General features: G+C 43.7%; 1 protein-coding gene across 2 annotated transcripts; it reads left to right on the plus strand.

Annotated features, from left to right (window-relative positions):
* The first annotated feature begins 1403 nt into the window (after positions 1–1403).
* LOC308301633 (uncharacterized protein) lies at positions 1404–15467 on the plus strand. Of its 2 annotated transcripts, none has more exons than XM_080745687.1 (6): positions 1404–1505; positions 6464–7017; positions 8046–8121; positions 9589–9667; positions 10190–10382; positions 10512–15467. In XM_080745687.1, the coding sequence occupies exons 2-6, from the start codon at positions 6466–6468 to the stop codon at positions 10773–10775; spliced, it is 1164 nt and encodes a 387-aa protein (XP_080601813.1). In that variant the 5' UTR covers positions 1404–1505; positions 6464–6465; the 3' UTR covers positions 10776–15467. The 2 variants fall into 2 exon arrangements, with proteins under 2 accessions (XP_080601813.1, XP_080601812.1); XM_080745686.1 differs by having other exon boundaries at positions 1425–1505; positions 6461–7017.
* Positions 15468–15694: the final 227 nt, after the last annotated feature.

Genomic DNA, 15694 nt, shown 5'->3' on the forward strand with positions numbered 1-15694 from the left:
ATGAGAAAGACATATATTGCACAAGTAAGAATAATACTGCATGTGAGTGAGATGCCCCTGAGAGAGAGAAATAAATAATCTGTCACGTTCTGTATTAAATAGTAAGCCATTGATGTGCTATGTTTCCTCTCTGTGTGAATCAGTGAATGAATGAATACATAAATAAAATACATATATATATATACATACATACATACATACATAGATACATACATACATACATACATACATACATACATAGCCTACATGCATACATGCATGTATACATAGGCCTACATAAATACATACATGCATAAATAAAATAATTGCGTCCGATTGTGTGTGTGTGTGTGTGTGCGTGCGTGCGCGGCTGCGCGCGCGCGTGCGTGTGTGCGTGTGTGTGTGTGTGTTTGATTGATTGAAGGCTTTATTCAAGACGTTTGCATATAAAAGGTAGGCAGTTTCATGACAGTACAGTTCGCTGGTACAAGGACAACTAAAAGGAGATGCAAAAAGCCTTTAGGCTTATTTACACAGGAAACCTTTATGTATCTCATCAATTGATGACAGATGGATAGAACAGTAAACAGTGTGTGTGTGTGTGTGTGTGTGCGTGCGTGCGTGCGTGCGCGCGTGTGTGCGTGCGTGTGTGTGTGTGCGTGTGTGTGTGTGTGTGTGTGTGTGTGAAATGACCACACTCACTCATGATCTCCAATTCTCCATTCATATAGGTGACAAAGTTACACGAGACTGTGGCTCTTGCTTCATTCACCACAGCTCTATCCGTGTTCGGCGTTCGTGCGCGCGTGCGTGTGTTTACTCCGCACCTCTCTCCTCGCCAACAACACGAGGGCGACACATGACTGGGCGTGGCGATCGCGTGTGGCTCCCAATGTGCGTCCAATCGGCGGCCAGCAAAACACCCACAGGCTGCGGCGCGCCGGCCAATCCGGCCCCGTCCCCCAGCCCAGCCGGCCAATGGGAGGGCGAGTCTAGAGAGTGGCACGCACCCAATGCGGCGACACGTGGATCACCACGCACCACACATGTAGTAGCAGAGAGAGAGAGGGGGAGAGAGAGAGAGAGAGACAGAGACAGTAGCGTCAGTTCAGCAAAAGCTAAGGTATGGCAACATGACTGGTGCCTATGTTGCCATACTTTAGCAACAGGCATGATGAAATTCATTTTAAGAAGTACATTTTCTTCTTTTCCCCTGTATAGCCAAGGTATGGCAGCTGCCATACCCTGCCATACCCAATTGACGCCTCTGGAGAGAGAGAGAGGGGGGGGGGAGACAGAGAGCCAATGAGCGCACGGCGCACTGGTGTGTGTGTGAGGAGAGGTGCGTGTGGCGCGCACGGTGCGTGCGCAGCCGGCTCCCTCTCCTTTCTCGGGAGGGTTGAACGGCAGAATACCGAGAATAGCGGCTAGACTGTAGAAGTGAACTGTCACTGACTGAGCGCTACTGTCTTCTACTGCTGGATCCGCTGCAGAACAGCCCCGCATGACTTCCTTACTCTGAGCAGGTAACGTTGCTATGCTGTATATTGGATTGTATACTTGCAAAGTAAAGATATTAATTCAATAAAATAAATGTTTGATCCATTGGAGTCACACTGTGTGTGCATATCTTGCTGCATGATAAGGATGACAAGCACTCTCTGGTCTCTGCACAGAGACAGGCAGGATTGGAGGAGAGGGAGAGCGATATTGCATTGCAGTGAAAACGTTTTTTCCCCCCCTTCTTTTTCATGTCAATAAAGCACCTTTGAATTGTGATATTGAGAGAGAGAGAGAGAGAGAGAGAGAGACCTATATGCGTATTTCTGTTGAGTTGATGATGGTTTAGCTTTAGCCTATTATGTTATAGCTATATTATAGAATAGACTGCCTTTTTTTCTTCTTTTTTTCTTTTTTTTCAAACACTTTCCTACATTTATTGGACCTGGTGATTTTTTATTTTATTTTATTCTATTTTATTTTATTTCTATTTTATTTCTTTATTTTATTAAAATAGGTCTGGGGAAAGTGATTTTTTAGGGTCCTGTTTTTCAAATTGTTAGTGGCTTGTAGGATCGCGAGTGAGTGTGGGCGTGTGGTTGGTAGGTAGTAGGTGTGTGTACGTGTGTGAGAGGGAGGGGGATCCAGGTCAGTGTGTTGACTCAACAACATGTGCAGATTCCAAGATTACATTTTGTGACATCTCAGGTGACAGGAGCACATTGCAATTGTATTGTAGCATACAACAACAACAACAATAAGAATCATAATTCATAAGTGTAATAATAATAATAATAAGAAGAAGAATAGTAATAAACACAATACATAACTAAGAATAACACATAGGCCTAAAGGAGAGAAATAGCTTTGAAGTTTGTGTGCGTGCCTGCGTGCGTGCATGCGTGCGTGCGTGTGTGTGCGTGTGCGTGTGCGTGTGCTCAACCCATGTGTAGGCCTATTTGTGTCAGTAGTGCACTGGTCAACGCACTCTGGCGTATCAGGAATGCTGAAGCACTGGTGTTGTGTTTTATGCCAGGACCAGTTTTCCAAGATGTGCTGAATCAATAAGAGGAGGGGGAGGGGGGGGGGGGGGGGGGCGGAAAGAGTGACAGACAGAGAGCTAAAGTGTAAAAAGATGAGAGGAGAGGAAGAGAGGAGGAGAGGAGAGGAATATTACTGCCAGGAAGGAAGCAAGTGTGTGTGTGTGTGTGTGTGTGTGTGTGTGTGTGTGTGTGTGTGTGTGTGTGTGTGTGTGTGTGTGCGTGTGCGTGTGCGCGTGCGCGCGTGTGCGTGTGCCTGCCTTTTTCTGATTCCACTGCTCACTGCCTGCTCTAGAGCCCTTCCCCCCCTCTCTCTCTCTCTCTCTCTCTCCCTCCCTCTCTCTCTCTCTCTCTCTCCCTCCTCTTCCTCCGCAGACATTGTGTGCACACTCCCCCCCCCCGCCATCCCAGTCTATAGCCAGTTAAACTAGGACACTGGGTGCACACACACACACACACACACACACACACACACACACACACACACACACACACACACACACACACACACACACACACACACACACACACACACATGGACACACAGACACGGACACACCAAAAACCTCCATTTCAAACTGGGGCTTGATTTCCACAGGCTACTATTACCAGTGGGCTCTCAAGGACCCCTGGCTTTGAGAACATGCACATACTGTGTAGTCCACGGCACTCTCAGAGGTACAGACCTTTAAAAGGTTCTGTTTGGAGTGTGTGTACGCATGCTTTGGATTGCAGATCTATAGCTACAAGTTTACCAGATAATATAAGCAGGGGTCTTCAACGTTTTCGGGCCAAGGGCCCCTTAGTTGAGTGAGAGATGAAGCAGGGACCCCCACAACCTTTTCGTAGATTCCATATAGTTTAATTATGTGGCAGCACAATCATCAGTGTATTTTGTATTCATGTCAGTTTGTGTTTTCAGATATTTAACCACTTGAACCGTCAATACTTAATAAACTTGACCTTTCACTCTGTACTTTGTCTGCTCTTTTTCCCCTCTACACCAAAGCTCTTTGCCAAAAATAGCAGATCTACAAGCTCACAACGCCTCGCATCGCGAGGCGTTGTGAGCTTGTAGATCTGCTATTTTTGGCTAAAGTTTTCAGAATATGGACGCTATAGGGTTCAAGTGGTTAATATAAAAAAAGGAGAAAAAATGTTTCTATCACTCAAAGATTTGGAGGACCCCCTGTAGTATCTCTGGGGACCCCCTAGGGGTCCCGGACCCCCTGTTGAAGACCTCTGCACTAAAGTATACACTTTTTTGTTCTGCATGTCCCGGAGCTTGATATTTTATTCAGCCATTTATATCATGTCTATATTCTGTATAGAATGCAATATCGTACATTACATTCTATGATATTGTATATCATCACTGTCGGACAGCAACCTTATATCTCCAAGTTCAAAATGTTATGTTTTTTCGTGAAGTAAAGCCCTGCTTCATCATACAAGACTGTTGCACAAAACGAGTGAAAATAGCCAATCTACAAACACACAACGCCTCGCGATCGGCTATTTTCACTATTTTAAAAATAATGTATACAAAAGAAACGGTTTTGGACATACAAGGTTTCCACCTGACAACAACAATATATTATGTGTCAAGCTATTCAATACATCAGTTACTGTGATGGTGCTTTTTTTGCGGACCTACACCTATAGGCTACGCTCTGAGCACATACTTAACTAGTATATTTATTTGTGTTCACATTTAACAAGAAATTCGTGAACACAAACAATCGTAGATGCACAGGCTTGGGAAACCCAACAAGCCTGTGAAACAAGTACTTCAGGACACAGATGGCGGACGGGTATACATATGTGGTCGACTGCCAGTCAGAGGCGTCAATTGGGTATGGCAGGGGTATGCAGCTGCCATACCCTGGGTCCAGGGGGGGGAAATTAAAGTTACTTTTAAATATAAATACATGAATGTCTCTTTGTCTGTCTGTGCTGGTTATTATGTTATAATATACAGTAAAATAACTACAAATGCAAAATTTTACAAAATGGTCACTTCAACAAGGTAGATATTCTCCACATTTTTATTCATCTTGACAGAATGGTATATTCCCAGCACAGGTGCAATGCATTATTGTTAATTGTGGCACGGGCGGAAAAAAAAAGAAAATTTACTTCTTAAAATAAATGAATCGTGCCTGTTGATAAGGTATGGCAACATGACTGGTGTCTTGAACGCGCGCCTTCGCTTAGCTTTTTCTGAACTGACGCTACTGCTGCCAGTTATCACAGACACCGAACGGAATTTTGCCAATGCCTTATAGCTCTCGGCCTGGGCATTCCTGCGATCTGCAGGCCTCCCATAACTGATTTATGGACATTACCGAGGCTTCCAAATATAAATATGAACACAAGCGGTTTACATTTGTAATCCACAAAAACCTTGTCTATCATTACTCACCACATGGAAACTAGAATTCATGGATGTCGTTTAGTTTTTGTCACATTCCTAAGCCAATAATTTGATGAGCAGCAGCTATGGAGACACAAAGAGCCTGCTTTGGTCCCTATGGAGACACAAAGAGCCTGCTTTGTTCCCTATGGAGACACAAAGAGTCTCCTCCAAGTATTAGCTTAGAAAAAAAATATCCATGAATTCAAGTCTCCATGGGGTGAGTAATCCATAGATAAAAAGTAATGTTGTGGGTGAACTATCCCTTTAAGCACCTTTAGTTTTTTACAACAAGGGTTCATATTTTAGATTGTAATTAAAGAATATAAAAGATGAGTGTTCAAATGATTTCATTTACTTCTTTCGATTGTTTTAGAGATTCTTATTTCAGTGGTTGGGGGCATGCGTACAAGTGGCTAAATATGTAATTTTACACAGAATAAGCACATTCCCAAGATACAACGCAACCTTTCATGGTTGGATGTGACTTATGGGGGCTAGAAGTGTTACTGTAAATGTGTCTAAAAAGACATATTTAGCCACTTATGCCCCCATGCGTACGCATGCCCCACATTTTAGCACGGTAAACGCGATAAAACAATAGAACGAAGCAAATGAAAACATTTTAACACTCACTTTTTCTTTTCTCTAATTACAATCTAAAATATGAACCCTTGTTGTAAAAAAACAAAGTTGTCCTTTAAGGAATGCCTCTTCCAGACTGAGGTCAAATGTACGTGCCACTTCCAAAATGGTCACTTCTCCACACACACACACACACACACACACACACACACACACACACACACACACACACACACACACACACACACACACACACACACACACTCTGCACCACCACAACCCAGTTTAACCTCCTGTTATCAAAACAACATGACCCAATATAACCTCCTAGTACTCTGATCTCTGATTTCCCAAATGCAGTAACAGATAGTGGCTGGATGTGATTGGCTGTGTGATGATGTATTATTATTGTATTATTATTAGGGCATTCACGAATAGTGATTTTTAGTATTCGAATTATTCAACCTCAAAGTATTCGAATAGTCGAATATTCGACAGGACTGGCCAAACTGGCAAATATTAAGTAAGCAAGAGGCGTTGCGAGACGTTGTGAGCATGTAGATCTGCTATGTTCACAATATTTATCTGCGGAACCGAGTGCTTGTCAGGGTGGGGGTCCCCAGTTCATATATTATGTTTATTTTGGGGGTCACGGCCTAAAAAGGTTTGAGAACCCCTGGTATAGAGCATTAACAAATTCATCCACCAGGGGCATTGACAACTCATTCTTATGACTTCCTATCTAGCCAAGCTTTATAAACTATATATCTTTTAGCGAATATTCGACTTCGGTGAACGTCGAATAGTGACTTTGACATTCGAATATTTGAATATTGTAACATTTGGTGAATGCCCTTCTTATCCTCCTCAGCAGCCATGCAGACCCAGAGCCGCCCCTCCTCCCAGTCACACTAACCCTAACCCTACTTATTCTCCTCAGCAGCCATGCAGACCCAGAGCAGCCCCTCCTCCCAGTCGTCCTCCGACACGCTGAGCTCCGACGACAACTTCCTGTCCAGCGACTCCGACGAGTCCGACGTCTTCCTGACCGACGGCCCCGCCTCCTCCTCCAGGGCCGGCGGCAGCGGCAGCGGAGGGGGCGGAGTGGCGGCAGTGGACAGAGGAGGCGGGCGGGTGGCGTGGCGGACGTACAGCGTCACGGTCAAGGAGGAGGAAGTGAACGAAGCCGCCTCGGACCGGTCCTACGGGTCGGAGAGCAGCGCCGGCAGTACCTCCGGTCACCACAGGGGGCAGCACCTGGGCGGTGGCGGCAGTACCTCCAGTCACCACAGGGGGCAGCAGCAGGGCAGCGGCTGCAGTACCTCCGGTCACCACAGGGGGCAGCAGCTGGGCGGTGGCAGCAGTACCTCCAGTCACCACCGGGGGCAGCAGCAGGGCGGCGCTGGCAGTACCTCCGGTCACCACAGGGGGCAGCAGAAGAAGGACACTACTGCCCACAACGCTAAGACCCACGGGGACTTGCTGTTCTCCCAAAAGGTATATAGCCGATATTAGTGTCCGACCGATAGACTTTTTTTTTAACCGATACGATACAATACAAGAGAGGGGGGCCCATCACCGATACGATACCGATATAAAATATTTTTGAAAAAAAATAAAATAAATTAAAAACATTTTTTTGTGAAAAAAATAGAAAAAAAAATGTTAAAATCCAATTTTCTTTTCCTACAAAAAATAAAACATATCTACATGCACACAGCGCATTGCTTTGCGCCGCATTGTGACCTTGTAGATCTATTTTCCATAATTATTATTATATTTTATTTGTGGAATTTCTTAGATTTGTTTCTAAAAATAAAATGCCTTTTTGAGGAGGGGTGCTTTTTGAAATATATATATTATTTTTTCACTAGTTTGGGTCCCAGACGAATGTGTAATTTCTCTTTCTCCTCTTCCGCTATTCAAAAATAGCCAATTCCCAAGCTTTTTGGTGGATAATTTTGGAAAAACGGTCTCTTTGGATCCCTGGAAATGGGGGTCTTTACATATTGTGTCAATGTGGGAGTCCTTTACATGGAAATGTGTGAGAATCATCAATATACGGTAGATGGGTGATAGCAACGCCCACCACTGTCTTTCTGGGCAGATTCTGTGAGTTCGCCCATCGAACGGAAGGGCAGAGAGCCACGGAACGGACAAAGAGATATGATAAAACATATCGTCGTTGTCGGGTGTAAAGTAACCTCGTATCTCCAAGTTTCAAATTTGTATGTTCTTTCTCAAAGCAAAGCCCTGCTTCATCAGACAAGGCCGTCGCACAAAAGTAGGGAAAACAGCAGATCTACAAGCACACAACGCCTCGCTCGCACCGCGAGGCGTTGTGTGCTTGTAGATCGGCTGTTTTCACTAGTTTAAATCATTTTTAAAATGAAAAATGCTAAATGAACGGTTTTGGACAAGGTCGGTTTTCACCCAACAAAGGCGATATGATATGGACAGAGCGGCTTAAAGTGATACTAGTGGTAACCCCCACCCTTCTCTCTCTCTGTCTCTGTCTCTCGCAGTGTGCTGAGTTGCAGGGTTTCGTCCGTCCGTTGCTGGACTTGCTGAAGGGCCTCAAGAGAGGCCGTTTTGACCGCGGTGAGCATGGACCCTTTGTAAATGTACATTCTTTAGGCATTTAGCAGACGCACTTTATCCCGAGCGACTTACAGTAAGCTAGGTCAGTGTTTCTCAAATGGGGGTACGTGTACCCCTAGGGGTACGCGGAAATTGCCCCCCAAAAAAGAAAAATAGAAGTATAAATACGTACTCAATTATTTAACTATTGTTCATAGTTAAATAATTGAGTACAACTGAATTAGGAGGGGAAAAACATGTACTGTTATGTTTAATGATGACACATGGAGACATTTGATATGAGTCTGAGTTGCTAACCCAAATTACATGGTAACAGCCAGGCAACTGGGATGTGTTTTAAAGTTGTTTGAAAGTATTGAAGTTATTGATGTGAAAACCGTTTGAAACTTCACTCCATTCCTTATTTGTGATTTTATATTTTTGAAATAGCATCATATACCACTATTTATTTATATTTAATTACAGTTTTATACCACTATTTATTTATATTTAATTACAGTTTTATAAGCAAAATGTTGTTACAGGGAAAGGGGGTACTCAAGCCAAAAAAGATTGAGAAACACTGAGCTAGGTATAAACACATGCCGTCACAGTGTAGTAGCCTCAGTCAACTAGCATCACAGGTAAACCAAGAACCCAGCATCGGTCTTAACCATATAATACCCTGAGACAATAACCTGTATGTAGAAACTATTGGATGCCAGGGGAACAAATGCACCTGGCATCCTATAGTTTAAATATCCAGGGTCTTCAACAGGGGGTCCGGGACCCCTATAGGGGGTCCTCAGAGTTACTCCAAATCTTTGTGTGATAGAAACCTTTTTCTCTTTCTTCATATTAACCACGTGCACCCCAGCGTCCTTATTCTGAGAACTTTAGCCAAGAATTGCAGATCTACAAGCTCACAAATAGCAGATCTACAAGTTGTGAGCTTGTAGATCTGCTGTTTTTGGTAAAGAGGTTTGGTGTAGAGGGGGAAAAGAGCAGACTGAGTACATAGTGAAAGGTCATCTTTACAAAGTAGGCCTATTGACAATATCTGAAAACACAAATTGACATGAATCCAACATACACTGATGATTGTGCTGTCAAACAATGAAACTGTATATGGTAATCTCTGAAAAGGTTGTGGGGGTCCCTGCTTCATCTCTCTCTCTCAACTAAGTGGTCCTTGGCCTGAAAACGTTGAAGACCCCTGGTTTATATAGTCAACACACCCTGTGGCTGCTAGATAAATGGATAGACAGACAGTCAGACATTGATGTTTAGTTGATATGTCCATATGAGTTATGAGATATGAGTACAGTTAATGCATGGTGCAGTACAGTGGTGGTGTGTATTGCCCGAGAATATTGATCCAGTCTGCTGCTGCGTGCGGGAGTGTGTTGCAGGCATACACATAGCATCACTGTGTGTGCACGGCGGATACAGGAGTAGACGCTGACTCTGTGGTCTTGTGGTTGACAGGTCTGAGCAGCCTGCAGCAGACAGAGGCCATGGACCGAATCCAGAGGATAATTGGGGTCTTACAGCGACCCAACAGTGGGTAAGAACTGAACCGACCGATCGATTGACCGATCAATGAATCAGCCAATCAATCAATCAATCAACCAAGTCACTGGTGGATAGGGCTGTCACAATTATGACATTTTACATTAACTGTCACTCAAATCATTGTGATTAAAGATTTAATTGTGTTTTTTGTCGTTCACAATTTACATTTCTGTTCGGCTTGTAGGCTTTGAAGTTGCACATGGCAGATATGACACATAACTTAAATATACAAAGAAATGACTGACATATATGACAACTTTATACTTAAAAAATAACATTGATAGTGGAAATAGCCGATCTACGCGACGTGTTGTGAGCTTGTAGATCAGCCATTTCAGAAAAAAATAGAAAATATATGGACATTTTTGAACGTGTAAACGATTATTTCAAATTAATTGTGATTAGACGAGTATGTAATAATTGTGACAGCCAGGCCTACTGGTGGATTTAGCTTTTGCTCATCATGTCTCTCCGTCTGTCTGTCTGTCTGTCCATCTGTCTGTCTCTCCTGCAGAGAGAAGTACCTCAACACCATCCTGAAGGTGGAGATGATGCTGAAGAACTGGTTTCCTCAGGTGCCCACAAACTCCGCCCTCTCGGCGGCGGCGGCGGCAACCGCGCCCCCCGACCTCTCGCAGCTTGGCGGCGCCCCGGCCGACTCCGCCCCTCCTCAAACGCACAGGGACCAGCGGCACATCCCCGTCAAGGTGAGGGGAGCGCCACACTGAGCGACTGAGCGACTGACTGACACACATGAGCTGCAGGTTTTCATAGTAAATGAACAACAAAAACGACAAAGTTGACATGACGTTTTTTGTGTGTTTGTTTGTTTGCAGAAACGCAGGCTGAGCTGGACGGGAACGGACACGCCCTCCCCCTCCACCTCCCCGGTTCCCGCCAAAAAACAACCTCGCCGCCACGGAAAGGAGGACGAGGAGGACGAGGAGCATGAGGAGGTGGCGGAGGAGACGACGCGGGAGAAGAGAGAAGGAGAGACTCTGTCGTTAGGAAAGGACCCGGGCCGGGCCGGACAGACGGGCCGCACAGAGAGGACTACAAAGGAGGAGAGGACAGAGGAGAGGACAGCGGTCCCTCTATAGGCCGGTTCAGGCCGGTTCAGACTGGTTCAGGCCGGTTCAGGCCGGTTCAGGGCCTCGGAGCCCAAGTTCTCTAAGAGGCCCTGGAAGGCTCTGACACAACTGGCAAGCTGTATCAAACTCACCCCATGGTCTACAAAATGGCTGCAGTCGCACCGGAGGCAGTCAGTTGGACGCGTCCAAAACCTGACGCATTCTGAAACCTTCCGAAAACGAGTTGGAGCGACGCAGAAAGCAGAGCGTCTTATTTCTATATGCGTGTCAGTGACGCTTTCAGTGTGTCGCGGCCTTAACGCGGATCTTTGTGTCCAACCGCACTGTCTTGTCACCATACAAACACCCCCCCCACACATACACACGTCTCTACCCCTCTGCTGCTGCATTTCCACCCCTTGGCCAGCGGGGACAGTCAGTGCCATCTCCTCCACCATGGTCCCTTGTGAAGCCCCTCCTCCAAACCCACCCCCAAAAACCAAAACACGCCAATCAGGGTTGGCCAGGCCTTTGTTGTTTTTGCCGTTGTTGCCGGGCAACAAGCAGGCAGAAGGACGCCAGCCGAGAGACAACGATGCCTCAGCAAAGCATCATGTCAGGTGGGCGGAGACAGTCTCCTCCTCCTCCAATCACAATCGAGCCTTCCTGGCGGCGGGTGTTGGCCCCGCCTCCCTCTCGCAGCTGATCCGGCGGGCGGGTTGTGGACACTGTGGACAGATTTATATGGATCATGATTATTATGATTTATACCCGGGGTTCTCAAAGTGGGATCCTTGAGGGGGGTCCTGGGGGGGGTCTCCAGATTGTTAGGAAGCTAATGGAACCTTACAGGTCTGTAACTCTTTAGAGTGTACAAATGGAACCAATGGACCCGTTTGTACACTCTCGTAGAGTTATTTGGGTCCTTGGCCTAACAATGCTTACCAAATCAGGGGTGCTTAAAGTTAAAGGATTACGTCACCACTTTTCAACCTATCTTCATATAATAGGTCCTCACTAATGTTCTTAATAAAATTGCAAAAAATAATAAATAAAAGAATCTACTCGGTCCAAGTCTCTTAGGAGAGCTGTGGGAAGTTCAGAAATCCATAGTCTTGTGACATCATCAATGGGGAATCCAAGCTAATAGAAAATGCAGGCTTTCTATTCCTGAAAAGTTAAGTGGAAGCTATTGTTCTCGCGATCAATCAGTCAAACGATGATGTCACAAGACTATGGATTTCTGAACTTCCCACAGCTCTCCTAAGAGATTTGGACCGAGTAGATTTTTTTCCCCCATTTTTTTCCCCATTTTATTATGAACATTAGTGAGGACCTATTATTTGAAGATAGGTTGAAAAGTGGCAAAGTCCTCCTTTAAATAAGTTTGAGAACCACTCATTTCTACCACTATGATGTCATCCTAAGACCACATACGTAATGGTTGCTTAAAAAAACGGTTCTATAATGATAATCATCATCACCATTGTTCCATATAAACACAAAGTATTTGCACAGTGAGTTCTGGAGCTGAGAGGTCGGTGAGAAACACTTAAAGCCAAGAGACGCTGTTTACAGAAATCTATTGATCGGTCGAGTTTATCCAGTTATCTGACTTGACGATGAATAGATTTCAAACTAATATTTGAAATGAGTTTGAGGAATCAGAACATTTGTTTGGGAACATTGTAGCTGCAACTTGTTTTTAAAGGAAATACGCCTGTTCACTCTGCTTGATAATATCGCAAATTAACAATTTAATTGAACACTGATAACCATAGTAAACCTGTCCCTATTTTGGGCAGGTTTGTAACATTTTCCAAATTCTTTCAACGTTTTCCCCCTTTTTTTTGTGTGTTATTGAACTGTTTTTGGCTGTTAACTGACTGGGGGAGGGGGGCGTCGGAGTGACGACGTCACCCGGTCTGCAGATACAAACCAAGAGCGAGCGGTGACTCAGCAAAGACACTCTGACCATTTTAACAAGGAAACCGTTTGGAGAAAACAAAGATGAATGTTGTCTCGGCGTGACAAACGTCACAAACAAACACACGCACGCGCGCGTGCAAACACGCACAGACAAGCTGCGTTTCGTTCGAGGACACTGGGGAGGGTCAGGACATGACGTGACCTGAGCCGGATTCAAACCTGTGACCTGGCGTTAACGGGACGGCGCTCCTCCAAACCCAAACACTCAAGTGTACAAGAAGTAAGGGAACTTCCAAACTGACTTCAGATCTGTGCAAAAAGGATCTGTATAGGACTCACTGCGGGACCCCTGACATCTATCAGGGACCTCCTGAACGCCAACAGGCGATGGTTAATTTATTCATGTAAAATCATATTTATTACTGTTTGTATTTATTTGAACTGGCAGCTTGATGATCACCGCTGTGCACTGTAGATGATAATGTGGGTGACGGCTGTTTCATATTCACTAATATTTTACATCAGTGGTTCTCAATCTCAACCTGTGGGTCGGGACCCCCAGGGGGGTCCCCTGATGATTAACTTAATGTGCAACATTGTTTTCTCACTCAACAGTAAACAAACCAACATAAAGTTTAAGTGTAAAGAGGGTATCTACACATTTCTAAAGTGACAATTTAAGGACTTTTTTAATACCTCTAAAATGACAAAAACATTGGACAAATTGTCAAATATTAGAGGCAGAAATTGTTCTATTTTCACAATAGAACCGTCTTATACAAAATGCAATGCCTCAACTCTCCCCAGTTAAATTATGATTATTTTGGGGGTCGCGGCCTGAAAAGGTTGAGAACCACTGGTTTACATTAGCGTGGCGGGGGAAACTATACGCAGACAGGAAGTGACTTGGCCTAAATGCTGTGCCTTCTACCCAAACAGAACGTAACTTCCTCCTGCTCTGAAATGCATTCAGTTCTGATTGTATTTTGTACGCGTACGGCACGTCCCTAATAGCAAAAAAAGAAGAGTAAAGAAATGTGTTTCAAAATGTGCCCAACAATTAGGTTTCGTATGAAACCCCTGTTTATTAAGCTCTGGAAGGGAGTACTCCTTCCTATGGAAGGCGCTGTGCTCTGAGCACAGCGCCTCCCATAGGAAGGAGTACGAACTGGAAGAGCGCAAATAAACATGATTGTGTTCTGAGTGGCCAAACTTGTTTAACCACTTTCAACCTCTCATCCATATTTTGGGCATGTCGTTGTATAGGTGAACAATTTCAGGAACAAAGTCTAAAATATCAGAACTACAAGCTCTCGTGAGCTTTTGGACTGTATTTCCGCTGTTAATCGTACAACAAATTCTTGATGAATTGAGTACAAGAGTCCACAATGGGAACATTCGTGGTTAAACACAGTTTAGTCCAACATAATGTAGTTTTCGTTTGTATATTTTGAAACATATTCTCATTCTGCTGGTGTCTGTTGACACCGTTCGATTTTATACTGGTCTGTTCTTCATTGCAACCTGACTCTGCCTCGGAACCATTGGTTCATATTCCTGTAAACATCATACACCAGTTTTATTTTATATACATTACACATTGTGCTTGTTTTATATATGCTAGACATGTTTCTTTTTGTATTCCTTAATTCACTCGTCTTCTGCTGAAAAGAGGAGGAGTCTTGATCTGCACTCAACTTCTGAGAGATATACTTGAAAGAATACACGCAGGGAGTAACAAATAAGTGCATATATTAATGAACCACTTTGAACCTGGTGTCCCTCTTAAAAAGAAATATATAAAAAAATATGTAAAGTACAAAATATTGGTGCATTTGTTTCCAAAAAGGGCAAAATTGTGTAAGGAAGAAAAATATATAAAATTGTCATACTTTTCCAAGATTCTCCGAATTAGCGAAAACTCGAAGCTCACAAGGCGTCGCGTCGCCATTCTGGATATAGGGCTTAAGTGGTTAAAAGCATGCTCTCTCGTTCGGTGAATATAGTGTGGTATTACCGTATTTACCGTAATGGTAGAGCACGTTTTGAATTTTTTTGCACGAACATCATGTGCTGCTAATAGTGTGATTGAGATCTACTGTACATAAACTTTGATATGATATGTTTTATCTTTGTTTTTTGTTTTTTTTATAAACATAGTGTTGGGTTCTAGGGAGGTGATTGGAAGGAATATTTGCTATGTATAAATACATTTACACATTTGAAACTTGGAGATACAAGGTTTCTGCCCGACAGTGACGATATATGAAATAAGGGTCCTCTTCATGACATCCTGGTGTCATTAAGTATCAAGTTTATGTGCAGAATCATTGAATCAATACATTGTTTTGTTTATTTGTCTGTTTTTTTGGGTGAAGTATCCTGTTTATTCTTGACACACAGCTTCCGTTGGCTGACTTTTATTTTTTACTTTATTTTATTTTATGGATGTTTTAATTTTCTTCATGTTTTCTACTTTATTTCGACTGGATATGAAGACGATGACAATAATAATGATGATGATGATGATGATGATGATGATGATGATGATAATTATGTATGTTTAAATTTAAAATGTATTTTATCTGAACTGTCCTCCTTTCTATCCAGGCTTCCGCCATTATCTCCTCTCTCTCTCTCTCTCTCTCTCTCTCTCTCTCTCTCTCTCTCTCTCTCTCTCTCTCTCTCTCCTCTGCTGTCCTTGTCCTCTTTCCTGCATCTCTCCACACATCTCTTTTTTTTTCCATGAACAAAAAAGGCTGTTGATAAGATGTCACATTTTGTAATAAAAGAAAAGCCAAATATAAAAAAAAAGGATTATTTAAAAGCAAACAAAAGACCTTTGGTTGTTTTCGTGTGTGTGTGCGTGTGTCGTGTGTGTGACAGATGTGTGGCGCAGTGGGGTGCAGATTTGGGGTCTGTACATTGTGTAATGAGTGTGTGTGTGCCATTTTCTTTGGGGGGTGGGGAGGCTGCAGAGCCTCCATAATCTGTGTGTGTGTGTGTGTGTGTGTGTGTGT

The sequence above is a fragment of the Nannobrachium achirus genome (genome assembly GCF_963921795.1).
Source record: "Nannobrachium achirus genome assembly, chromosome: 2".
NCBI classification, from domain to species: domain Eukaryota; kingdom Metazoa; phylum Chordata; class Actinopteri; order Myctophiformes; family Myctophidae; genus Nannobrachium; species Nannobrachium achirus.